The sequence below is a fragment of the Tauraco erythrolophus genome, chromosome 2, assembly GCF_009769465.1.
Source record: "Tauraco erythrolophus isolate bTauEry1 chromosome 2, bTauEry1.pri, whole genome shotgun sequence".
Classification (NCBI taxonomy): Eukaryota; Metazoa; Chordata; class Aves; order Musophagiformes; family Musophagidae; genus Tauraco; species Tauraco erythrolophus.
In genome coordinates this window covers 33,358,036-33,385,388 of record NC_141466.1, presented here as the reverse complement: position 1 = coordinate 33,385,388, position 27,353 = coordinate 33,358,036, and the positions used below count along the sequence as shown (strand labels likewise).

At 42.3% G+C, this 27,353-nt stretch overlaps 2 protein-coding genes across 10 annotated transcripts in view; one reads left to right on the top strand and one right to left on the bottom strand.

Annotated features, from left to right (window-relative positions):
- The window catches only part of UBE3D (ubiquitin protein ligase E3D), a 60,688-nt gene extending 46,661 nt beyond the window's left edge, over positions 1 to 14,027 (bottom strand). The window contains exons 1-4 of the mRNA XM_086631973.1: positions 13,903 to 14,027; positions 7,680 to 8,006; positions 6,994 to 7,193; positions 4,975 to 5,065 (exon numbers count right to left, since the gene is read on the bottom strand). Coding sequence (XP_086488099.1) covers positions 4,975 to 5,065; positions 6,994 to 7,193; positions 7,680 to 8,006; positions 13,903 to 14,027 — 743 coding nt within the window. The remainder of the gene's footprint in view (positions 1 to 4,974; positions 5,066 to 6,993; positions 7,194 to 7,679; positions 8,007 to 13,902) is intronic.
- A 159-nt stretch (positions 14,028 to 14,186) lies between these two features.
- The window catches only part of DOP1A (DOP1 leucine zipper like protein A), a 71,273-nt gene continuing 58,106 nt past the window's right edge, over positions 14,187 to 27,353 (top strand). For 8 of the 9 annotated variants that reach the window (XM_086631338.1, XM_086631339.1, XM_086631337.1 and 5 more), the window contains exons 1-2: positions 14,187 to 14,238; positions 26,938 to 27,129. In XM_086631338.1, the coding sequence (XP_086487464.1) occupies positions 26,992 to 27,129 (138 nt within the window). In that variant the 5' untranslated portion in view covers positions 14,187 to 14,238; positions 26,938 to 26,991. Of the gene's footprint in view, positions 14,239 to 19,570; positions 19,680 to 26,937; positions 27,130 to 27,353 lie in introns of all 9 variants that reach the window. The other variant, XM_086631335.1, reaches the window with a different exon arrangement.

Sequence of the window (27,353 nt, the reverse complement as noted above, 5' to 3'; positions counted from 1 at the left end):
CTTAGACTCCTTACAAAAAAAGAGGGGAAGTATGGCATTTTCTCAAAAGGAAGTGCTTGACTCTCCCTTCAGTCAAAGTCACTTTCTTTGGATGAATTCTGAGAAAGCAATGGCTGAGTGTCTCCTGCGCAGTTTGTCATGAAGCATTTGCCAAGGGTAAATTTCCAATGATTATAACGCAGAACTTGGCATAATCTTCTCTTGAAATTAATCACATGGAAAAAATAAAACAGTTCTATCCAGTCATGAAAAATATAATAATGGGAATTTTGCAATTATATTTATTATTACTTCTTGTAAAGTCCCCTTGTACCAAATGTTGATATAAAAACAACAGAAACAGACTGCTGCCACAGCAAGGGAGAGCATGTCCTCTGAAGCCCCTCAAAGTCAGATACCAGACTTTGAAAAACCTAAATCCTGACAAATACCACACTATGACTTCATTTAAAAAAAAAAAAAAAAAAAAAAAAAAGAATAATGCAATCTTAGTTTAGATTCAGACTCAACTTTCAGAAGTCACATACAAAAAACCCAAATGTTCTGGGCAGCTGTATGGACCACAGAGGCTGTTCCAAGCAATACCAGACTTTTCTTTCATTATCAGTGTTGGTTTTAAGTTACTTTCTTTGGTAACACACAGTGGTAGGGGATTTTATAAGCCAAGGTTTGGAACCACTGCTTTAAGCTGTAAAATACACTCTTAAAGCTAGAATATATACATGAGGCTACATAAATACCAGCTTGCTCATTATGAGTGTGCGGTCAATGCTTTCCTGCCCACAGTTCCTATAGCCATTCTGTGGTCCCACCACATCTGTCTTTATTAAGAATGCAGAAGTATTGATGGATACTATCCACACATTTACACTTTCTTTAATCTGTGTCTTCTAGAGAACTATTGCACTGGGAAGAAATTCAACCTTTTTACCAAAACAATAGGCAATGGCTTTGCCAGTGTGCACCTCTCAAAGAGTATTCTAGATGGGTACTGCAGAGCTATGCCTTCTGCTCTCTGCCTAGTTTCCTTGAATGCTTTCCTTTTGTTCCCTTATTTCGTCTGCTGTTGCCTGAAGTCTTTACATAGCGTTTCTTGACTCTACTCCTCACTTAAAACTTGCAAATACAGTTTTGCTTATGGTGCTACTTCACAAACACGCAGCTGCTAAGCCAACAGATAGACACTCTCCCTTTCTTGCAGTTCACAGGCTATTCTTTTCTGAAGATGCCAGTTCTTCCCATTGCAGTTTCTTGTGCCTTTTGTATTGTTGGGTGGGTGAAAGTAAAATCTTTTTATAAAACTTCCTTCTTTCTAGATCAACAATACATTTTAAACTGTGCTTGCCCCATCTGCAGATGAAAGTTGGAATAACTCGTCCTCTGACCCAGCTTTACCGTAACTAAATAAGGTCACCTCTCAGCACTACCCATCACTGTCTTTGCTCTCTGTGGTCTTATATGTTGCCTGAGATACAACCACAATTCTGCCATGGTGGGACCTTAATTCTGGTGTTGGCCTAATGGCTGATTATTCATCAGCCTTGTACAATTAGTTCCAATGTCCGGACTCACACTGAAAAAAAGAAGTTTTCATTCCTATGTATTGCTCTTTATAGCAACAAAAATCTGTTTTTTCTCAGCAATGTTTTTTCAAGTGTTACATACAGAGGCAAAAAAAGACAGAGATCACCTTAAGCTGCAGACCAATGCTGTCCAGTTTTGTTACATTACCCTTTTTTTTATCCTCACAGTCTAGACCATCAATATCTTGAATTCTTGTCCAACAAAAGCAGTTACTCCAGCCAGTAGGAACTTCCTAAAGAGATTCCTCCTAACTTGGAGCTATACAGAAAATAGAGTATTTCCCCTATATTTTAGGCTTTTGCCATTACAGGCTGGAAGCCATATTCTGGATCACTAGAACTGGAAAAACGTAACACTAATAATTTATTAAAGAGTAGCTTTCCAGAAAAACAAACAAACAAACAGACTTGAAGTTTACTGGGTGATGACTAACTTGAGGCTGCTAAATACAGTGATAAAACCTAGCTAACAGGGTGACTTCTCTCCCCAAACTTGCTCCTAATAGCAACTGAGTTTCTACTTTCAGATAGCCACCTAGGCTGCCTTCACAGTCAGAGAGCAACAAACACTTCTAAGGTTGGGACCTTTAAGAGAAACTTTCTCCTTCTGAAACTTTCTAACATGGTCAGGCTGACTCTCCCTCTGGAGATAGTTCTCTGTCTCTTCACCAAACAGAGAAGCCTAAGTAATTAATTTTAAAAAGCTAGAAGTTAGGCACTAGTCTTTTTAAAAGAGTCCTGCCTTAAGGATGTAATACTTACGTGGGCTTCCATGCTAAGGTAAGTATTTGACCACAGAAATCCTTACGTAACTGGACTGAGAAAAATAATCTCTAACATCATTATTAACTAATATCCAAGAACCCAGCAATATCATCGTATCTATTGAAAAATCCAAAAACTGGAAGTAAAATGGACTTTAGACTTTTAAACATATAACCCTTCTGTTCCATTATAGCAAAAGAGAAAGACAAAGGATTCAACTGAATTTCTTTAACAGCAGTCTTCCTTATTTACTTAGCAAAAAGTCTTGGACAGTCCAGCTTGACAGTTAATTGCCATGCTTAAAGCTATTTATGTGGGAAAAGTGTAATTAGAAGATTTCCCCTGCCATCAGTTTTTCAATAGAGTACTTATGTAGTACAAATTCTTATCATTTGGACTAAGGAAAAGCTTTATTGCTTAATAGTCAATTAATGAAGTTTATTTTTCTCAACGTTCAGCCTTTAATGAATTTATTCATGACAGAAATAGAGCCTTAAATAATTATTTTATATATGAACTACACTTAGCCTAACTGGAAGGAGAGAAAGAAAAAAAGAAAGCATCCCAAATTCTTTGCAGCTCTTAAATCTTGAAAGAAAAAAAAATCTAATCATTTCCTCTAATGTAGGTAATGTGAGGGTAATGGAGAAGAATCAGAAAGCGTAACCCTAATCTCTGAAGAGCTATCAGATTCATGGAAGGAAACAGACTAAGCCACGCAATTTCAGAAAATGTAGAGAGTCTATTTTCTTGCATCAAGAGAGGATCACTTACATTTAAACCATTCCCAACATATTTCTCTAATCTAGTCTTTAAAATGATGGCTTCCTCTGCAGTCTCTAACAGTAAAAAACAAACTTCAGAATAGGTTTGAGGCTGTTTTTTTTTTTCCATTTTAACCTAAACTCCTCTTGTTTCAACTGAAGACTACTGCCACCTTCTTTGCAGCAACTTCTTACATATTGGAAGAGTCTTACATCTTTTCCACAGCCTTATCTAAACTAAACCCCATTTATTTCAATTTTTTATCAAAGGTGTAATAATTTTCTAGATCTCAGGTTTTTCTTATTACAGACCCTTTCCTGGTAACTCACACTTTAACAAGTTCCCCCTTACACAGTTCTGTACCAACACACAAATTCTGTAGCCGTAAGTACTGACTACACTACTGTCTTCCTTTTGGAAGTGCTGGAACAGAAGGTGTTGGATACACTGGCAGCTGCACTCTTCTACCCTTGTCTTACTATTTTTTTTAGTGATAACATACAAGGGCCTTGGAGGTTCCCTGTTAGGAGAAATGCCAAGCAAAGAGTCATGAACAGGTCTTCTTTTTCCTTTCTCAAAAGTTCTGACTGTGTCACGTTACGGGATGCACGACCAAAAGATGCAAACTCCATGCATACGAATTTGATGTGCTGAAATTCAGGAAAATGCCCACTCAGAAACAAAAGTATGTAAGTGCAATCTTTTGAAACCAAATGTTACTGACTAAAAATTAGAAGTTTCGGAACTCTGAACGTATCAAAATAAGAGTGATTACTAGACTTTCTGATGAGACATTTCAGAAGAGAAAGCCAGGAAATCCTCTTTCAGTTCCATTCAAGCTAGCCATAAATCCATAGTATGACAAGAAAGTAACAGGAGTTTACAGAATATACCACATTTGTATTACCATTTTGAGTATTAGGAGTGACACAGATCATAAAAGGTTGCAAGTGCATCTCTAACAATTCTTATATATCCAGCTAAAGCTGTCAAAATTGTTCAACAGAAGAGCCGGAAAACGCAGCAGCTTTTTATTAAAATTCTCATTCACTCTGCAGACTTTGTAAGGAACAGAGACAAGGCTAAGTCACACAGCTAAGAAACAGTTCCTGTGTTTCCCAAATTCAGCATCCCTGAACTATGTGGAGGTTGGCTTTGCAAACAGATAGAAGGGAGCTGTGGTCAATACCCCCATTCTGTGTAGCCACTCTATAGCTACGCCACGATGACTGAAGGGAATCTCTAAGAGACTGAGCAGAACTAAAGAGGAACCCTGAAGTGCAAAGGAAGTAAGAAATCAAGGCTCAAATTTTCAATTTTATTCCCTTCAACATGGCAAAGATGTCAGCTACTAAAAGACTGAGTATTTTTTAAATCAATGAAAACTATGAACATTTGCAATATTTTCAGGCCAAAATGTTACAGCTTTTTGTTAGTACAGCAAAAAAAGAAGCTATTCTGATGACTGCAAAGAGATTCTGTATGAACAAAAAGCAAAGATCTCAAAGTAGAAATTTTACACGTAGGGAAGTCCAGCTACAAAAGGAAATGTCTCGCTCAATGCACAGCAGACAAGCAGGAAAAGACTCCAGATTTCCCAACTTCCAGGGCAATGCACCAAACTCACTTTATAAGGTGCTTCTACTTTCCAGTCAGAACAAAATAAAGAAGTAAATGAATAAATGTTGAAAAACTGTTTCAGGTAGTTTGGCTTTTAGTCATTCATAGTGCTTCAAAAGTGTTCTCATCTATCAATTTCGAAATAAATATCTTTTAGCTGTCTCTCTAAGTACACAAAATAACATGAATACCAATCACTATGGCATTTATTGCTATAAATATAAGACACTGCAGTACTCACCGGTCTTTTACTATGATGTCACCACAGGACTGACAGTAAAAGACGTAACTCTTCTGGGGTTTCAGGCTTTCCCTCAAAGTAAAAACAAAATCTATAGATAGAAGATGACGTATTAGTCTTCAAAATTATGTAAAATTTTCAGTCACTTGTAGAGAAAAATCCTGCCAACTACCTCAAATGGAAAAGGATAAGAATCTAACAAACAAAGCAAAATGCTGACATTTTAAACACAACCTTAATTTATTTACCTGTAGAAGGAAGTACTTAGACTTAGAAAAAACTTGCTATCTCCATCTCACGCTCCATATTGATGAATAGGAATCGCCCACATGAATAATTATTTTAAAGGTGTAAATCCTCTTCGCAGAGGTAGCTGAAATCTCGATATCATTACAGAGATTAGATAAATTAAAATTCGATGCCACTGTTTTGTAATGATATTTCTGCTAATCAGTGTGTCTGCAATATGAGGGTACATCCCAGTATGTAACATACAATAGTTGGGGGAGTGGGGAGGGCACTACTTTTAAATTTTCAGGCAGGTAAGATAACAGCCACTGTGGCACTGCTCAAGGAATAGATAGTCAGCAATACCCTCTGCAGGCCAGCAAAGCAAAAATGGTTTTACGAAAGCCAGCTCAGACAACTTTTCCAATTTAAAAAAGGAGCTATAAAAGTCTCCACAAATCATCAAATAACATTAGGTGGAAGAAAAGTAAAAGTGTAAGCCTAGTTCTATGTATGAAAATGTTTTGCATTGCCCACTTTCTGAGACTTAAGAATCAAAGTATATTCTCAAGCACTGGCATTCAGTATTTAAGATTTAAGTAGCCACCACAGATGAAAAGTACTTTAAAAGATTCCAGAATTTCATATAAGAAAAAAGTAGTTTTGCATACTAATACAAAACATTAAAGGCTAAGATTATCCGATGTATACATCGATTACCATCTGGTTCACATACATGTTTTTCACTGGTACGTCTTTGAAAGGTAAATTTTTGAAACTTCATCTTTGATTTTTTAAAGCACGCCTCGTTAATAAGACACACTAAGTAATTTTTGTATAATTGAATTGTCAGAGCACATGCACTATTACAGGCTAATGTACAGAAGCAATCTCAGTGTACCATAAAATCAACAGAGCATTCCAGTGTGTTTCTGGTGCTGAAACCATTATTGTACATCACACACTTTATTCGTCATCCCTACTTTAAAGCCACAGAATGACAATTTTGTGTTATTTCGTATAATTTTCTGAGTCACATCCTGTTAAATGACTCTAAACATATTGAGCTTGGATGTCAGAATGGAAGAAAGCACCGGCTATACTACCATGCTTCCTATTTACAAAATCACATCCTAGTCCTGAATTAGCATCATGGAAACGAAGAAGGTCACTTCGCAGATGTTACCTGCAACATTAACCTCTGCGACCTGAGGCTGTGAGGACAACAAGCCCCAACACAAAATCACAGTCCTCCACGATTAGGTGGTCACTGACAGCTTTAGTGCGATAGCCCGGATGAATCATATCACTGCCCTTTCAGCTACTAAACACGAAATAGAAGGGAAAGAAAATAATTTTGAAATAATACGGGAGAGCATGGGGCAGGAACCGAGAGTTCTCTAACTCCCACACAAAACACTTACTCAGCAACAGTGGCTCCCTTTCATTACGCCACTTTCTGCACTTTTCATTTTTAAAAACTGACAGTTTTATTACATTTTATCAGTCCCTGTTTAAATCTTCAATTCGGAGCTAAAAAGAGCCTTTTAGGAAAAGCAACAGCGTACGCACCACGCAAACCGTGAACTCCAGCTGGTTTGTATAACGCGGATTTTTTATGCTGCGGAACCTACACTTTAAAGCCTCTCCTCGTCACTTAAAACTCATCAGTTTCGGGTAATTTTAAGCAAAAACGCCTTTTTTTTAAGCAACAGGCCAAGTTCTCCCCGCCGCACCCCCCCCAAGCCCGGCGCTGAGAGCCGAGGCAGCGCGCGCCCCACCCCGCCTTACCGGCGCGCGGCGGCGGGCGACGCAGGCACACGCGCAGGTGCAGGCCGCCGCCGGGCAGGCGGCGCAGGCCGCGGCAGGAGGACGGAGCCAGCCTGACCCCTGCCGGCAGCGCCGCCGCCTCGCAGCTCCCGCCGCTGCTCGCTTCCAGGCGGTCGGCGGCCACCGTAACGTCCACCGGCGAGCTCGGCAGGCCCGCTTCCCTGGGGACGCAAAGGAACGGGTTTACCTCAGAGGGGAGGCGTCAGGGCGGGCTACTTTACACACGCGGGCCAGACCGGGCACCGGGGACCGGGGCCGGGCTGCGGGTCGCGCCACGCAGTGAAAGCTCAGCGTCAGGCGGAGGCACGACGCGAAGGCGGCGTGAGGGGGCGCGGGCCGAGCCTGCGGTCAGCCCGAGTCGCGCCCCGGGACCCACGCGGTAAACCAGGGTTTCCCGTGAAGCTGAGAGAAATAAACCACCGTTCTCAGGAAGCATTTATTCGCACAGTAACTCGGGCTTTTCCGAGTCGCGCAAGAAGGGAAGGGCAGGGGGAGGCGTCGGTACGTAACCCGGTTCCCCTCTCTTCCCCCCGTTTAAGACCGAGGACGCGAAAAGCCAGATACGCCGCGCCCTGCGCCTTCCCCCGCCGGCACCGGCCGCTCCGCACGGCCCGAGCGGCGGAAGGCAGGCAGCGCCCCGGCACTACCGGATCACCAGCGACGCGCTCTGCGTTCCCCGCCTGATCTCCAGCAGAAACCCTCCCGCCGTGCCGGGACGGGACGGGACCAGCTCCATCAGCCCGCGCAGGAAGCCACCGCTCTTCCGCCGGCCGGCGCGGGCGAGGCGCGGCCGCCCGCCGCAGCGCCGCCTGCAGCTCGGCGCCGGCGGCGCTCCGGGTGGCCGCGGCGGGAAGGCGCTCCGGGGCGGCAGCCGCCTATCCTCCTCGCCCCGCGGTCGGCCGTGGCGTCGGGCCTGGGTGCCCAGGGCTGGGTCAGGTCGGGTCCCGAAGTCCCGAGGTCGAGGCCTCCGCAATCTGCCCAGGCAGCCACTCCAGGGCTCTTCTGGCCTCACGGGGTTTTCTTACTCCCAGCCTGAGCTGCTCGTGTGTCAACATCTGCCTGTCACCTCCTGTCCTCCTGCCACACCACCGCTGCAAGGAGCCTGCACCCGTCTTCTCAGGCACCACCTCTCAGGCACTGGGGGCTGTGGATGGGTCCCCCCCGAAGCCATCTCATCTCGCAGTACTCCAGCCCTGACCGTCCTGGTAGTCCCCAACAAACTTGGTCCTGTTACAGACACCTTCCCTGCAAGGGGCATGGAGGGAATACTGGGCATGGTCTCCTGGTTGTGGTCTAGCGAGTGCCAGGTAATGGGGGATAATCAGTCTCCTTGATCTACAGGCTTTACTCCAGGATGCTGTTGGCCCTTAATGCTGCCAGGGCCAGCTCAGCTCACTGCCCATCAGGGCCCAGGGCCTTCCTCACAGAACTGCTTCCCAGCCAGGCACTCCTGGTCGCTACTGGTGCCCAGGGCTCGTCCTTCCCAGGGGTAGCAGTCCCCCCATAATAACCAGACTTTGTGACACAGATACTTCCTCGAGTTATATCAAAAGACTTCAACCACTTCCTTATCCTGATCAGGTGGTCCGTAACATGCTCCCACCAAGGTGTCACCCTCACTTGGCTTCTCTTCTGATCCTGGCGTACAAGCTCTGACCCAGCCCACACAAGAGCTCCACATACCCAAGATGCTGCTTCACAGAGAGGGCAGTATCATGGGCGCTTGCGTGGAGAAGCAGGTGGGGGAAGTAGGCTGAGAGACAAGCAGGGCTCAGCAGTGTCCTTGCAAAATGTTGGATCCAAGCCCCCAGCAAGCAAAAAATCCAGACAGAAACTCAGGTTGGTAGATGGGGTCCTCCATCCCTCACAGCAGAGAGTCACAGTCACCCACTGCTCTCACCCACCACTTTCTCTTGGTGGTGCTGCCGTGTGGTTCAGGCTTGGTCAGCTGTGGCGCTTCCCCAGATAAGCCTTTCTCCCTGTCATCTGCTACCAGGGCATGGAGCCTATACTCCAGTTGCAGATACGCAGGTGAAGAAGGAGCTGTCCTCCTGTTGCTAGAAGTCACAAGCCTTCAGCCTTCCCCATCACGGGAGACTCTCCATTTCCCTACACTCAACCACATTCTCTGGCTGCCCCTCCTTCTGTGCAGTTTGGGCTCTCACTTCCACAGCGTCTCTGGGAAGACCCTGTCAAACTTTTTCTCATTTTCCCTGGTACTGCACAGTCTGCTGGACGCCTCAAGCTTCTTACGATGGGCAATGACTCCTCACCACTGCACACATCCAGCAAGCAAGGGTACTACCTCTGCAGGGTGGTCCCTGCAGCCACAGGCCTCCAAAGCTGCAGCCTCCTCTACTAGGTCTGGCTGGGATGAAGTTTCCTCACAGCAGCCTGTATGGTGCTGTGCTCAGGATTTGTTACCAAATGGTGTTGACAACACACTGATGTTTTAGCTACTGCTGAACAGTGTTGGCACACTGTCAAGGCCTTCTCAGTGTCTCACTCTGCTCCCCCCAGCAACTAGACTGGAGGTAGACAAGAGGCTGGGGCGGAGGAGAGGCAAGACAGCTGACTCAAATTGACCGGGGAGATATTCCATAGCACATAACATCATGCTCAGCAATAAAAAACCTGGGGGTGTAGTCTTTCCAAAGTAGCTGTTGCTCAGAGACTGGCTGGGCATCAGCGGTCTGCTTGTGGGAGGTGGTGAGTGATTGTCTTTTTATGGTGGGTTTTTTTCCTCTTCCCTTCAATTACTAAACCACCATTATCTTGACTCACAACTTTTCTTGCTTTTACTCTTCTGGTCCTCCCCCCACGGAGCAGTGAGCTAGCAGCGGGCTGGGGTCAACCCTCCTTGCCCACGAAACTCCATCTGAGCAGAGGCGTGTGCCGAGTCAGGGGCAGGCTCCCCAGCCAGTGCTGGGGACTGTGTCCTGTGGCGTGTCACTGCACCACCACCCACTCCCTGCCTTGTGAACAACCTTCTCTCCGCCCTTTCTTGCAGCCTTACAAGTCTGCCTGAATTCCTCCTAATCCACATTCACCCAGCTCTTGAATGCTCTCACATTGCACTCATACCAAACAGACCCTTGGCACAGGAGTTTGCTGCTCTGGGGTGAGGCTTCCTACTGCCTCTCACGATGTCTTTTATCCAGAGACTGTAAGCCCACCATGACACTTCTGTGTCACTGTCCCTGAGATCATGAGCACTGTGACCACTGCACGCTTCATCTGGCACACCGCCCTCATGGTATATAAGGCTGTTTATGGTATGTATTCAAGGACACCAAAGAAAGCAGATTTTGCTTTGGAAAAGAACAGTCTTTTGCAATGTTCAGAGTTTACTTTCTATGAAAGTCACAAGACCTTCTGTGGTTGCAGAGAGTTACTGGAAAACATGATCTACAAAGCTTCAAACAGATTTGCACATGTGAATTTTATAGCAATTGACTATCCAAGACATGGTTACTTTGAAGTACTCTTAGTCCTTGGAGTTGGCAAAACCAAGTAGATGTCTTAAGAGAGTGTCAAAGAGGTAGATGGAGTAAGGTTAGATTTTGTGGGAAAAATATGGCAGATAATAGTCAGCTAAACTGTCTCAAGTACTTTTTGTTTTTTTACAAAGCATGAATTTATTCAAGTATTCTAAGAGTCAGACTATACTCTCTACATGCCATTCTCAGGGTGGTGTTTTGAGATTTTGTTGTCGTCGTTTGTTTGCTTTTTTAAGGAAGAAAAATATTTAATCCACATGCTGGTCTTCATTTCCCATTACTTAACAAACCAACATACGTATTGCAGGTTAAATTGTTCTGAGCAAGCAGGTCACACGTCAAACATAAAATCCTCATAATTACAGGAGAAGCAACTCCTACTATTAGTAAAATGGCCTTGGGCCCTGACTTTACACAGGGCTACAAATTTATGAATAATCTTACGTATTTGCAGAGTGTGAGCTGCACTTATTCAAAATTGTCTGTTGTGGGTTTCTCACCATTTCTGCAGTGAAATAACCACACAGAAGTGAAGGTAAATGTCCTACAGAATGAAGGCACCTGGCATAAGTGGTGCATCTAGCCTGGCATTTTGACTCCAACGTCAGTAACAGGAGATACTATTTAGGAAGAGCTCCTTAGTGTGGTCACTTCCCTGTACTTCCCCTGCACCTCTCATTGCCTTAGGGATGCTGGAGGGTACATTCCTATTTCCTTCAGTGTCCACTTACAGATGTGTTTGCCATCAGTATGAATAATGTCTCCTTGAATTATGGAATCATAGAATGGTTAGGGTTGGAAGAGACCTTAGAGATCATCTAGTTCCAACCCCTCTGCCATGGGCAGAGAAATCCTCCACTACACCAGGTTGCCCAAAGCCTCAACCTGGCCTTGAACACTTCCAGGGATGGGGCATCCACAACTTCTCTGGGCAACCTGTTCCAGTGCCTTACCACCCTCAATGTAAAAAATTTCTTCCTTATATCCAATCTAAATCTCCCCTCTTTCAGTTTAAATCCATTGCCCCTTATCCTATCACTACACACCCTTGTAAAAAGTCCCTCTCCAGCTTTCCTGTAGGCCCTTTTAGGTACTGGAAAGCTGCTATAAGATCACCCTGGAGCCTTCTCTTCTCCAGGCTGAACTGTCCCAACTCTCTCAGCCTGTCTTCATAGCAGAGGTGCTCCAGCCCTCGGATCATCTTCGTGGCCCTTCTCTGGACTCGTTCCAGTAGCTCCATGTCCTTCTTGTGTTGGGGACTCCAGAGCTGGACACGGTATTCTAGGTGGGGTCTCACGAGAGCAGAGTAGAGGGGCAGAATCACTTCCCTCGACCTGCTGGCCACACTTCTTTTGATACAGCCCAGGATACGATTTGCTTTCTGGGCTGCCAGTGCACATTGCCGGCTCATGTTGAGCTTCTCATTGACCAGCACTCCCAAGTCCTTTTCCTCAGGGCTGCTCTCAATCCATTCTCCGCCCAGCCTGTACTGCCCCGACCCACGTGCAGGACCTTGCACTTGGCCTTGCTGAACTTCATGAGGTTCTCACAGGCCCACCTCTCTAGCCTGTCAAGGTCCCTCTGGATGGCATCCCTTCCCTCCAGCGTGTCCACAACAGCACACAACTTGGTGTCATCTGCAAACTTGCTGAGGGTGCACTCAATCCCACTGTCCATGTCTCCAACAAAGATGTTAAATAGCACTGGTCCCAGTACTGACCCCTGAGGAACACCACTCGTCACAGGCCTCCACGTGGACATTGAACCGTTGACCACAACTCTTTTAGTGCAACCATCCAGCCAATTCCTTATCCACCGAGTGGTCCATCCGTCAAAACCATGTCTTTCCAGTTTAGAGACTATGGATTAGTGTCCACATCCCCAACCTCTGGTGGCAATATGTTCTAGAAGTTTACAATCTGCCTTGCAGAAAAACATTTTCTTTACACGTCTCAAAAATGGTCTTCCACTGTTTTCATGAGGTGCCTCTGCATTTCCATACTGTGGGATTTGGCTAACGACAACTTTATATCTTTCATGATTTTGTAAATCGTGGTCAATCCTCTCTCCTGCCTTCTCTCTCTGTATCGAACAGTCCCAGCCATTACTGCAGTGGCACCATCCCTCCTCTGTGCCTTCCCTAACTCCTCTACATCCTTCTTGAGCTGTGAAGACAAGAACTGATGCTGTGATCAATCTGAGGCTGCAGCAGCGTTTCATAGAGCAGCCAAACAACCACCTTGATCTTGTTCTTGATATCCTTCCTGACAACGTACAATGTTTTGTGGAAGTTTTTTAATTGTCACTGCACATAACGTTGATGAGACCATTTCAGAGAACTGTTGGAGAGCTCTGAGTTGTAACTGCTACTACTACAAAAGGGAAGCTTACGAACCTAACTGCTTTACAGCGCAGGAGCATGTGAAGGCATGTAGTTAGTAAGTCCCCTCACCTCGGTGAAGATCACTTTTAAATAGCTGTAAAAGCACCACCAACCCTAGTTAAGAATTAAATCTCAAACGCATTTGTAAGTATCTTCAAAGAAAAATAAACGTAAATGAACTATTTTAATTGGAAATACACAGCCTGTAGAGTCATACTCAATGCCTCAGAAAACAAGTGGGAACTGTCAGCTTTCCAAAAAAGTAACTGTTTCTCACCTACTGAATCCTGGCATAGTTTAATGAGAAAAGGAATCACAGTTCCTCTTTATTATTATCCCAAGAGATAATAATCTCTGGAGAATAAAATTAGACTTCATAAAACGTTGGCTGATAACATAAGTCACTGAGTAGGTGATTTATAAATATTATGAGATTTTCCCCTGGTAATATATTAGAAATTTTTAGTTGTCTTCAGACAAAGTCTGGAAGATTTATTATACAAGCTGAAAGCACTTTTTTTTTTTTTTCAGTTACTTAAGTCATTTATAACCATAATAACTATTTGCTATTATGAGCCCTGCTTAAATTTGAGAACCGTAATGATGACTTCGAAACTGCAGTCTGAGAACTGTACCCTTCACACTGTGGAACTGGCCGCTTGAAAGTCACTCACAGTAAGAGAAATCCTTCCAGTATTGTCCATGCTGGCACCCCACACACCTTGCTGCGTAATACGGACTCCGGCATACTCAGCACATTTTAGAAAATTCCAAATACAACTACTTCTAGTATAATCCATGACATCTCCTAGAGTACCACCTGCCTTCCGTTTTTACCTGCATTATATTTGGCGAACTATGTAAAGATTACGCAAAAAATATATATATAAAACTCCCTCATTTTTATTTCCACCAGTGCGTATGTGCCCACGTGCACGTTTCCCCGGCATGTGGCACCGCCGCGGCAGCGCCAAGCAGGTCCCTCACGGAAATTCACAGCCCGCACGTAGAGCCGCCTCTCCCTCCGCACAACGCGCAACTAACGCCGGGCCGGCGGCTCCGGGTGCGGACACAAACACAGCGCTGACCAGAGCCACGGCCGCGACCGCCATTTCCCCCACCCAACCGCCCCGCGCCCCCGCCCCGCGTGCCGTTTGCGGCCGCGTGCCGCCAGGGGGCGCGCTGAGGCGGCGCGGGGCGGGCGGGGCGCCCGGGGTGGGGAGGGGTGGGGGGGAGGTGGCGCGCCGCAGTGCATGCCGGGAGCTGTCAAGGCGGCGGGGGGGTGCCGGTGGCGGTCGGGCTCTTCCGGCTCGGGTGGCTCAGGTAACGCCGCTCGCCCCGGCGCCCCCTCCTCTTCCCTCCTCCTCTTCCTCCTCCTGGCGCGGGTAGGCTGCGGGGCCCGGAGGCGGCCGTTCCCCTCCTCCCTCCCTCCCTTCCTTCTTTCCTTCCTTCCTCCCTCCCTCCCCGTTGCCGCGCTTGTGTTGGGGAGGGTGCGGCAGCCGAGCGGGGTCCGCCCCTGGCACCGAGCCGGCCCCTCTCCGTTCCTCTCCCCTCTCAACCCCGGGCCGGGCCGCGCCGCGGGCACCGCCGGGGAGCGCAAGGGCCGGGCCGGGCCGGGCCCAGGCTGGCCGGGGGGCGGCGGGCAGGTGCCGCGGAGCCTGGGGAGCGCGGTTAGCCTGTTAATTGCTCTGCGTCAATTAACCTGTGGCACTTGGCTCGCCCCGCCGCCGCTCCGCGATCTGCCTTCGGCTCCCGGCGGCTGTCCCCCGTGGCGCAGAACGGGCCCGGGTGGGTTTCGAGGCTGCGGAGCCTCCCCCGACCCCGGCACCTGCCGCGGGAGCTGCTGCCGGGGCCTGGCTGCACCCTGCGCGGAGGCCCTTCCTCGGGGAACCGCTTCCCGCCTGGAAACAAGCTCGATGATGGGCTGCCGGAGCCGTCCCGCTTTGACCTTGAGCGGATAAGGGCTGTGGGCCTCTTTTGGGTCGGATTCCTGGCTGGCTGGCTCGGCTGCCTGAGTTGTTGCGTGTGATATTTGGAAGGATGTATGGGGCATATGGCTGTCCGTAGTTCTTGTGGTGCAGAGTTAAATTTCATCTGTTGATGCAGGAGGGATGGCCTTGCATCTTGTGATGGCCACTTGAAAAACATAAGTATATGATAGCTTCTGGTGTTAAATGTTTTTTAGAAATAACATTCGCATACCTGTAATAATAAGCAGAAAAGCCTAAACAATTTATCTCTTTAAGTATCCTAAAATATGCTGGATATGGGGTGCAAGTTTTGATGAGCTTGCTCTGGGTGACTCAACCTTGCGTTTCCATTGCTGATTAGCAAGAACCCTTGCACTTCTGCAGCTTTTTTCTACATGCAGTAATAGTGAGTGTGTTATGGTAGATGCCCCATCCCTGGAGGTGTTCAGGGCCAGGTTGGATGAGGCTTTGAGCAAACTGGTGTAGTGGAGGGTGTCCCTGCCCCTGGCAGGGGGATTGGAACTAGATGATCTTTGAGGTCCCTTCCAACCCAAACCATTCTATGATTCTGTGATTCTCAGGTTAACTGCATAATGTGATACCTGAATTCTAGCTATAGGAGTGTGAAGTGGTGTCTATATAGTGATGGGCTAGATGCTTGCAGGAAATATGAGGCTGTAATATAAGGTTGAAGATCATAGTCTTTCATTTTGTTGCAAAGCCTTGATCTGTCTGTGTTACTAGCCTGGCTGCCAGATGTGTTCATTTTTTTGTTTGAAATTTTGGTAACTTTTCAAAACCAGGCTGAAATGCAGTAGACCTTTTGCAGGTCTAATAATAGTGTGATGTCTAAATATTGTGATTATCCAAATTATACAGTCATTTTGAGTACAACATGGATGAATGTTATATGGAGGAATGTCAGTTTGGAAACAGCTGGAATGTACCAACAGTATAATTCCTGATTTTATTTTAATTGGAATGATAATAGATGCTTTTGGAAACTAAACAGCCTGTAAATGAGATACGGGGAAGGTGAGGCTGCATTTCTAACTTACTGAATGTCTTACTTTCTCAACTTGTTAGTAGCACCTGTGACAGTAGATGTTTAAACAGCATCTTGCAAGGCAAGTTATCCTACGTCTTCCATTAGTGGAGTGGTTGTGCATTCAAGTGGATGTTTGCGTTAACAAGTTAGCCATGTTATCCCAAGTTATTAGCCATTGAAACCCAAGCACAAGTACAGGCTGGGCAGAGAATGGATTGAGAGCAGCCCTGAGGAAAAGGACTTGGGAGTGCTGGTGGATGAGAAGCTCAACGTGAGCCAGCAATGTGTGCAGGCAGCCCGGAAAGCCAACCATGTCCTGGGCTGCATCCAAAGAAGCGTGGCCAGCAGGTCAGGGAGGTGATTGTGCCCCTCTACTCTGCTCTTGTGAGACCCCACCTAGAATACTGTGTTCAGCTCTGGAGTCCCCAACACAAGAAGGACATGGAGCTGCTGGAGTGGGTCCAGAGGAGGGCCATGAAGATGATCCAAGGGCTGGAGCACCTCTGCTATGAAGACAGGCTGAGAGAGTTGGGGCTGTTCAGCCTGGAGAAGAGAGAAGGCTCCGGGGTGATCTCATAGCAGCCTTCCAGTACTTAAAGGGGGCCTACAGGAAAACTGGAGAGGAACTTTTTACAAGGGTGTGTAGTGATAGGATAAGGGGCAATGGCTTTAAACTGAAATAGGGGAGATTTAGATTGGATATAAGGAAGAAATTTTTTACATTGAAGGTGGTGAGACAGTGGAACAGGTTGCCCAGAGAAGTTGTGGATGCCCCATCCCTGGAAGTGTTCAAGGCCAGGTTGGATGAGGCTTTGGACAACCTGGTGTGGTGGAGGAGGGTTTCCCCTGCCCATGGCAGGGGTATTGGAACTAGATGATCTTTGAGGTCCCTTCCAACCCTAACCATTCTATGATTCTATGTTTCTACTGGTGGTGCTTTTCTTGTGTAAAAATACTGACATGCTGCACTGACCACTAGAAATACTCATCGCATTCACAGCAAGCTACATGGGTAAGAATGTAGTCCGTCTGGTTAAGTGGGCTCAGCCTGTATTCTTCTGCCATTGTTCCATTTGAATAAGAGGAGGACACTTCCATGTGTTCATCGCTGGCTTCATTCTCTTGACCAGAGTTACTGCTGTCCACCTTTAGTGTCTTCTTGCTTAGCTGGGAAGGACTGCTTGGGCTGGGCTCACTGAAAATGCGTATTACTATTCTACTTTTTTTTCTTTTTTACTTTGGTAAAGCTATAATATATTAAATATGCCGTTTGTAGAAGAGAACCAAGAAGAGGCATGAAGTATGTTGTAAGAAAACCTGTTTTGAAATTTGTTGAGAAAAACAGGAGATAGAAAAGAGACTAAATTAAACAATACTTGCTAAAGCATGAAATAGAAAAATGGAAGTGATTTATTTGTATGCACATAAATTGTCTTTCAGATTAATAATTATGTTGCCTTGACTTCTATCTGAAAACAAGTTGAATGGTAAATAGAAGCAGTAAGCAATATGTTTCCCTCTGAGAGCTTGAGGAGACAAAACACTGCAGAATCAACCATTTTTCCCCGATAACTAAAACAAGAAATGAGAAGAAAGCACCAAAGAGACTTAGTAAACAATTTTACTAGTCAATACATGCCTGTTTTTATCAGAAATGTTTATATAAAAATAAAAAATTATGTAAAGCCAAGTAATGATGCTTTGCCTAATTTGGTTTCTGTTATCATTTACAAAAATCAAAGGGTTTGTAACCTTATATTTATGTCTTTTCTGGCTTACTTCTGAGGATAAGGAGAGCAAACAAGTTTTGGTCCAGCCACTGTTTTCAGAAAAGGATTCTACTTTAAAAATTCCTTTGAAATCCATCTGCAGAATATGTGAAATCAGATGCATTGCAAAATATAACCACATTCTCAATAATGTGTAGGTATACATGTGGCATATGACACTATTTCAGAATTAAAATCAGAATAAAATGATAAAAATGAATTGAAATCTGAAACGAATGAATTAGTAATATCTTAGGACCTCAGGGTATAATTAAAAAGGAAGTTGGACGATGTCCTGCCAATGCATTGCATTAAAAGGATACCTGAGTAGGGCAGTCATAAGGACGTGAGAACTTCTGATATGTTAATGTGGAAAGAAATATCAGGGTTGTTTGGAGACAGGATGTTAAATTTGCCTTAAGCTACATATTGTTAGAACAATGGATATGGATAAATAAAAGTCTTGTCTAAATCTTCAATTTTAAAGTTATTGTGAGCAAAGAATAAGTGAATAGATTATCAGCCCCCCCCCACCCCCCCTTTTTTTTTTCCTGTTTAGTTGGTAGGTTCTGTGTTAAACTGTGTACCAGAATATTTAAAGAGATTTCACAACGTAAAGGCACAGCACTATCCTGGGAGCAAGGCTTCTCTCTCAGCAGAGGAGAGTGCTGCAAGCACAACTTAAGACGGTGAAACTCATATAAGTCTCTTTTTTTTTTTTTTTTTTTTTTTTTTTCTTTTCCCTACCAAGCTGAAAAGTATCCGGAAGTTGGCAAACGTTCCTTTAAAAGAAAGTGTGGTACAGGTCTAGGTTTAAACATAGTCATATTGGTTTGAGTTGTTTTTCATTGTTACATTTGCTGTGGCTTTTTGTTTGTTTGTTTGTTTATTTATTTCTTTATTTTAGCTGTATTACTATATTAATTGGATATACTAGTTTGCTGAGAGTAAAAAACAAGCAAGCAAGAAAGAATGCCTTAAGATGAGTCTTCCATCAGTAAATACTTGGAAAAGATTGGAAGAGAGCTAGCTAGTGAAAAAGCAATTCCTTTCAGAGAGGGTATAGTGACCATTTGAAGGAATGAGGCTGGAACATGTAGAAGTGAAAATAAATTGCAGTTTATTTTAGAAAGCTTGTCTTGTTACTGTGCTCAGACACCTGGAGAGAAGGTAACTATTTAAAATCATGTTCTTGTCAATCTCTGCTCAACAGAGGAGGCAGTAGCCCCAAAACCTGGTCGGTGTGTGTGAGAGCTGGGCAGTTCCACAGTGGGACATGAAAAGCACAAAGCTTACGGTGCTGGGAGGTGGTATGGGAGCCACGGGGAGGGTGCAGTTGCACTCTGACCGGAACATGCTTGTTTTCTCTTTGCTAATGATTTTTCCAACCCACCAAGCTTGTGTGGTTATCATGGATTTAACTATGTCAGATAAATACCTTCCATATTCTGCTTAGAGTAATCCAAACAGGCTTATTTCTAATTTCTAATCTTTTTATGAAGGGGGAACTGCTAACTGCATGGTGTTACAGGTTTGATGATGGATAGCTGGAAAAGGCCCTACCAGCCCAGGGTGCAAGCCAACTTTTTGCAGCATGGCAACAGTTTGTTTTGTTCCAGGGAACAGCATGTGATACACTATATACAATGTTATACTTAATTTGTGAGTAAGGATTTTGTGCTTCTGTTTGGCTTAGCATTGTCAAAGTGACTGGTTGACTCCAGGAGGTTACATTTTATATATTAAAAATAAAATAAATAAATATTAAATGTTGTATTCTGCATTTGGGATTATTGGAATGTCTGGAGACTGAAATGAAGTTTATCTTAAAAATGCCTTTACCTAGATTGCTTACATTTCTTTGACAGATGCATTGCTGCTATAATTTAAACTGGATGTAAAGGTGGTGACTCTGTGAGCTGAGACAAAATGAAGTTTAAGGAGGAAACCCTCTGCAAACATGTCAAGAGAGTGCAGGTTCAATTCTAGGTGTTTGTTTTGTTTTTCTTTCCTTCAAATGTGCAATTGAACAAGGAGGAAATAGTCACCAGTTGTAGATCTAGATTGAAATATTGGTTGTTCAAATACAGTGCTCAACAAAGGGAAGGGTGGGACAAGAAAATTACTTGTAAGTGAGCATTGAAGGATAACCACAAACTCAAGAAAGTGTTTCCCCATTTTTCTCTGTTGTGTTATTCTGACTTAAATTGCCATCTGTTTTTTTATAAGACATGTTGGATATCTTGCGTAATTTAAAAGAAGAAGCATTAATATCTGGACTTTTGTTGACATTAGATGTAAAATACATACTGATTAAGTTATAATATAGTAGATAGATAACTCGGGAATCATTTGTTACTAGAAAGAAAAAAACGTGGGGAAAAATATTATTTTAGGAAGAAGAAAATATTTTCAGTTAATGGTTGACCCGAGTTATAACGAAGAAGGTGCAAATCATCATCTTTTGTTTACTGAGTAAGTTCAGGTCTGTGAAATCCGAATGTTTGGTTGGATCTCAAGAAGAATATGACATTTTAAAAGTAGAAACTTCAGTGTAAGCAAGATTCCAGCGTTTGTGTAGTGCAGGAGCACTTAACTCTAGAGAAGATGTCTTTTACACTGAGTATCACCATTGTCACTTAGCATCTGTTGCGTGCCACTAAAATGGTTTCATTGGCTAGCATGTATTTAGTTTGCTTTGTTCAGATTTTTTGAATTAATTTTTAACTGTAAATGTGGTTAAAATAATTATTTGGCAGTAAGTCAAAGATAATTTTTGTAGAGGAAGCCTTTTATTGCTTTATTACAGCAGTACTTGGAGATCCCTGTAGTGAACAGAGCTGCTTTTTTCCTGGTGCATTACTACAAACAGTAAGAAAGTCCTGAGTTGTATGCAAGCACGGTGCACAAGGGCTGGAAGAAAAGGAATCAGTAGTGTTCTGTTGGTGGGTCTCGAATAAAAATCAAAACTTCAATTCTAGTATATCAAACTGTTTTGTAGTTCACAAACTTTTGTAGTTTTGTATATCGAAAAGCTGTAATAAAATAGAAGTGAGTAGGGGGATTAAAATGTTATCCTAAACTCTGTTTTTAAGTGGCAGTTGGGAGAGATGCATGTTTACCAACGAGAGTGAGAAGTCTTTGGTCACTTTCTTCTTCCCTCTGATAAACAGATAAACGTAGATGTGATACTTTTTTCTTCTCAAAAATTATATTCTGAAGCAAATATATTCACTTAGGGATTGTTCATAATTATGAATTTGTTTTCTTAAACAGTGAATAGAAAAGTTGATTACAGAGAAGGTTTGTTGTATGTTCCTTATGAATTTTTAAGCTCGTTACTTGTTCCTCTTTATGAACTTATGTCGGGTGTAAGTCGGACTTTGGAATACCATGAAACAGCAGTAGCAGAAAGAACATTTTATGTACCTTGTGTACGTCCATTGGACTATGTTCGGTGGTAGACTTACAGTTTTATTCCAGTCATCTTTCTTCTGTGACTTCCCGTATATCCAAAAGAAGAAAAAGTGTAGTTGGCTTCTTTTTACTGACACTTTGTTTTTAGTGTGGTAATAAACATAATAAATAGTACACGTTTTGTAGATCCTAAAGCCAGGAGGGTGCACATCCAGTTGAGTACCTCATCTAACTTCTGTAGTGCAAGCCGTAGGTTTTCTCTCATTTAATTCTTGTTTAAATGAGAACGACTCTCAGGAAAACATATCATGTTGATTTAGAAGTTGGCAATATGGATAATGCACAGGTTGTTATGCTGATTTAAATGAATTTTGACGTGGAAAGGAATTAGAACACCTAAAGCAGTGTTGATTTTTCTGTGGAAAAACGTAATAAGCTGTTTCGACTTGTGAATTTTGACTGGGTAGAAAAGTATACTGGGAAGTTATTAATCACAATATTGAATCTTAAGTACTCTGTACTGTTGCAAGGTACTAATGAGATCATGACTAGTTATAGTTAATTATATAATGTATTTTTGTTTTCTTTGTTTGACTGATATGTCTGTCTTTGCATCTTTCATTACTGTACTGAATAGCAATTGGCCAAAATAACAATCTCGAACGGTTCTTATTCTTCAGAACACATTGGAGATGCCTCTTTGAAAAGTTCTGAAATAAGAGGACTCTGTAGAATGTCAATTATAAATAGAGTAATTAGCTGTAACTGGAAAATGTTTATCTTTGGTGGTAGAAGAATGTATGTATTTCCAACATTTGATTTTTATCTTAAGAGACTAGCCTGGGATTTGCAATATCTATTTTGCTATTCATACTTTTAAATGCTTCCAAGGGGACACAAAGCATAATAAATTACCAAGTGACAAGGCTTCTGTTTTCCGTGTATTCAAATCTGTGTTTGTATTAAGTCTATTTAAATAAAAATGTGTTTCTGCAGTTACCAGCTTGGTATGTGGGCACTGTACACAGCTTAAAAAGAAATAGCTCAGTACTGTGAAATTTGAATTTTTCCCCATCTGCTTTTTCATTATCAATTATTTCTTTTACTGTACATCCCATGGCCATGCTTGAAAGAGTAAACGGTTTTAGAAAAGCCTTGAAATTTTACAAAGCTGAAATGCTGGGGAATGCAAAGGGAGCAAGTTTGTGAGCTCAGGTTCCTACAGTACTTGGGGCAAATCTTGAGACTTCTTGAAGTGAAATAATGTACACACTTTTATGCTGCGCAGCGATCAGCCCCTTGACCTATACCAGGAAGTGACCGTTCCAGTATTGCACATTGGTGTGAAGCAGACAAATAGAGCAATTCCATGAGGCTCAAAAAATACAGAAGTGGAACAGTAGCAAATCAAACCTGAAGACGAGCTTTGGGGTACAACAGATACTGGAGAGCTTATTAATCGCTGGGAAGTCTTATAACCTTGTGATTAAATTGAGACAGAATCTAGATGAAAGCTGCTTTTATTGAATAGTGTTAATGAAGCTTCTGTTCTTTTCAATCTATTTTGTTTGTCTTCGGTGAAAATGGTTTAGAGCCTCTTAAACAGGTTAATAGTTCTTGTTGATTTGAGACAGAAGACTCCTAGGCATATGAGTTGTGAAGGATGAGCATTTGCTGTGGAAAACACAACTGTAACAGTATCATCTTTACTCTGAGGAAAGCCAATGCCACCTCAGTGATGAAGGGAGTTGAAGGCTTCTCTGTGAACACGTAGTGCACAACCCTCAGCAAAAGGAGAGTCGCAGTCCCAAGTAACTGCATTCCTTGTCACAGTCATACTCAAAAGACTCTGCAGGCATGCAGGTGTATCCAGAATTGTATGTTACTTGTTTTTTAATCCCCATGAGAAGGTGAAGTAGAAGCTAGTAAGTGTTAAGACCTACTTCTGCAATCACCTGTGATTTAAATATGGTTTTATGAAATAGTTTGAAAGTGTGTGGCATTTCTTAGGTAGTTTATTCCTCACTGATAATAAGCCTTCTGCTCAGGCATCCCCAATCCCTTTTTGTCATCCATCAAAAAGAGGCACTGTCATCTAACAGGTCGATGATTGCCCATGTCTAGAGTCATGAGACTGGCTGAACCTTCAATCTGAGAAGCTTGTCTCATCTCATTAGGATATGCCAAAAGGGAGGAAAAAAAAAAATGACAAAAGCAAAGGATGGTGCTTTTCATGCCGTTGTTTAAAAGGGGAAATAAATAATGAACCTTCCAAGTAAAGTTGGCCCTGGTGCTAAATGATGATTGTGGAATGGCAAAATAAATAGTTTATCCTTCGGGCTGTTTGATGGTGTGACAGAAACTGCTATTTTTCAGTGGTTTTGATCTATCGAATTTTACTATTTGTCTCATTTTTCAAAATAGTAAACCATGAAAGAATAAGGGTGTGATACTTATGAGGAGATAAACATTACTAAGCTTTAACATTGTGTTGACATATCAGTGCTGTAAAATTAAACGTTGTTGGATCTGCAGTTTTATTATAGATGAAGAGAACAGAAAAGTATCAGTAAGAATACATGATAGAAACAAGAAAAAAATTAAAACTAACTTTTGGAATACCTTCAGGCTAAACAAAAAGTAAACCTTGTAGGACAAGTATTTTTTAGTGTTTGAGAGCTAATAAAAATTCCTGTAGTTTTAATGGTCTTCTAATAAAAAATAGTCCCAGTATTATGAAAACAATACATCATGTTTACATAGTATCTTCTCTGTATCTTTGGCTGCTTATGGCTATTGATGCAATTTGGAAGATTATTGTTTAAAATAGAGACTCTTCACTGTGAAAAAAATAGGCAAGAAATTACCTCCCTGTAACCTCAAACTGTATAAAACATAGCAGTTTTTTACGAAAGAAAAATGAAACTGTAACCATAGAGTAGTAAGAAAACATCGAGTATGGACTTTCTTCTCTCCACAAAACTTCATAATGATTAAATTTGCTGATAACATATGGATAAATACAAATATCAATTACAGGACTAGAGTAAGTTCATTAGTATCAGCCGGTGTGTAATGGATTTTTCTAAAAGTATAGGTTATTCAAAGTTGTTAATGTTTGGGTTTTGTCTTTAAAAAGGAAAAGAATATTCTGATAAGACAGTAAGTCCGAAAAAAGCTACCTATTTAACCCTGTGTTCCTGCTGGTTTTGTCTAACCTTTGTTACTCCTGAATCAGTGTGCTGTCAGGTTTCAGGTTTTCCAGCCGCTTGAGGAAGACAGAGCCCTGTTTTCCACTTAGCCATAAGTGGCTGTGTTTATGCTTTTGCTGGATGAAAAAAGGATGCTGATGCTTTCTTCGCTCAGAAAGCATTATTCACTGTGTCGAGTTCTTTCTCCATCCTTTGTGCCTGGAATAATGAGAATTGTGCTGCTTTTGTATGTTGGTTCTTCTTCTTTAGTGTTAATACTTTATTTTACTTTTGGAGATCAGACATTGGCAGTTGTGCAGCTGTCTCTTTGAGAAATCTGTTGGCGTTCTACAACTTTTTCAAAGCAAACCTGATCTCTTTCTGGACTTAATCCAAAGAAAGATGGTTGTTATAAAATGAAACCACATGAAATACTTTTTTTAAATAAAAAGTGAGATTGAAGTGCTTTACACCAATGGAGTACTGCAAAATCTACCAATTGGGCACCCATAATGTGTTTTTTAAGTAATGGTTTGTGTTTCTGTTCTGCCTTGGAGACAATCTGTCATCAGAATCAAGAATGCAAAAGGTTTATAATTCTTGGCCTTCTTATTCATTCCTGCTATCCCAGCTCTTTTTCTTCCTTTTGTCCATCCCTTTCTTGTTTTTCTTCTTTCTTACAACTTTCCTTGCAATGCTGAGAAACCAGGAGATGAGCGATATGAGGAGAAACGTAGTAATAAGGATAAAAAAAAATGATTAATGTGGAATTTTAGTTTAATATTCCTGTGATAAACTTGATGAGATTATGATTGTGAAATTTTGAGCCTAATTTACTACTGTCTTAATTTGGAGATGGTGGAGTACAGCTTTCTTCATTTTACCTTTTGGAGTGCTGAAGAGGTAAACCAGGATTAACATTGCTGCAGTTTGTAGATTTTTGGGATTGTTTCAAGAACATGGCAAGAAGTTGGCCTTCAGGTAGCTGATAATACCAGGTAACCAGTCTTAGAGTTTTATGGTGTTCAATCAGTCTTAACTCCTTTTGAGAACTGTTGACAAAGTTATTAAATAGCAGCTTTGTAGCCATTTTGGGGAGAACGCTATTTGAATGGATATAGTACAAATCAAGTAAAGATTTTAATGTGTCTATATAAAGCATTTTAAATTGATCAGATATGATAAAAGTTGGAAAAGTGTTCATGTTTTTGATGCATCTTGCACAGCTACAGGATTGAACTAGGCGACCTTTAAAAGTCCTTTCCAACCCAAACTATTCTGTGATTACATGAAGTAATACAAGTTGACTTGTTAGTCTTTTCCGTTTGGTTCAAAACTGAACTTTTTCCTGAGCAGAATTTAAAGATAAGTGTCTCCATCAACTGTAGAACCAGCAGGAATCAGAATGTTACTCTTTATTTCTGCTCTGTAATTTTGTAGGCATTTTTCATTTCAGACAGTCCTGCTGTTTTGTCATCACTGGGAACAGGGTTCAATGAGACATGTTCTCCAGTTGTTTCGGAAGGGCTCACTGGAGCTGCTGTTTTCAGCATGACTTGTACCTGGTAGACAGTCTGGTGAATATAGCTTCTTTATACCTGTTTCATGGTTGGTTTGGGTTTTTTTGGTCTACCATGCTTCAGCCTACGCTTCCACACACAATCTTCTTCTCATTTTCCTTTAGTCAAGACAGAAGACAGCAGGATCTGCTGAGTGTGAAGTCTCTTCTGGAGCTGAATATCAGAGGGAACCCCAAAAGACTCCAATTGAGAGACACGAAAGCTACCTTTTACAGGCTTGCTACGATAGGATTTCTCATTGTGATCTGTAATTGCTTGGGGTTAAAGTAGCTTTAAAAAGATATTTCTTTTTAATAGAGACTGAATTTCATGAAATACATTGTGTATGGCCTATAAAAGTATGGATCTAGAATATCTTAATTATTGGTGTAGACTACCATGTGATGAAAATATGTAGAGCAAATTGCAAAAGCCTCTTGATTGCAGAACACTGGTAAACACATACTGTTGTTGTGCGTGGAGGATGACGATAATATAAAAACAAAGTAGAGTTGCATTCCTGGATTAGAGTAACAGGTCTTGTAAAAGGAAGTGTTGATTCGTGAAAGTACTCTTGAATAACGTGTGGCTCTTGTATGTGTCCTTCATTCTTGTCTTCTGCCTGGAAGTGAGTCAGAGAGATTGGCGTCTTCTGTTTTCTGAAGGGCTGATTTGTGGAAAAGTGGGTTTTCCTGGTGATGGACCCAGAGGAGGAAAAAAAGAAAATGAAAAAACCCTTTGTTGCATTTTGGGGAGGGGCAGGGCAAAAATTTTCTAGGGTTTTTTGTTTGTTTTGTGTTGGAGGCTTTTTTATTTTGTTTTGTTGTGTTTTTTTTTTTTTTTAAAACAGGACTTGATTACAAATATACTGTTTTGGACATGTGTTACATATTTGTATGCAATAGTTTAGCATTTGTGTAGGATCTGCTGTAAACTGATTTCAGATTGATATTTTGTAATGCCTTTGAGGAAAATTTAGTGCTTTATACAAAATTGTTTTAACAATACATCTCTGGAAACAATGATTTCAGGGTTTGTTTTGTTGTGTTTTTTTTTTTTTTTTAATAGGTAATGTCTGTACATGAATTGCAAGCTACTCTCTAGTGGGGACACTGTGGGAGGATGAACACGGAGGAGCTGGAGCTACTGACTGATTCCAAGTATAGAAACTATGTAGCAGCTGTTGACAAAGCACTGAAGAACTTTGAATATTCCAGTGAATGGGCAGATTTAATATCAGCACTTGGAAAGCTAAACAAGGTATGCCTGGTAGGTGCTCTTGGAAGAGATTCAGGAACTGACAAAGGGTAATGAGGTCAAAATACAGAAGAGCAAGGTTCTAGCAGCATAATATTCATGCAAATATTTTAGCAGTCTGAGCCAAATGCTGGGTGTGTGCAAGGAGCAAACAAATCGAATGCCTTTCTAAGACAGTTGAACCTTTTGTAATTGGAAGTAAAGGGAAAAGTTATTTACATTTGTAG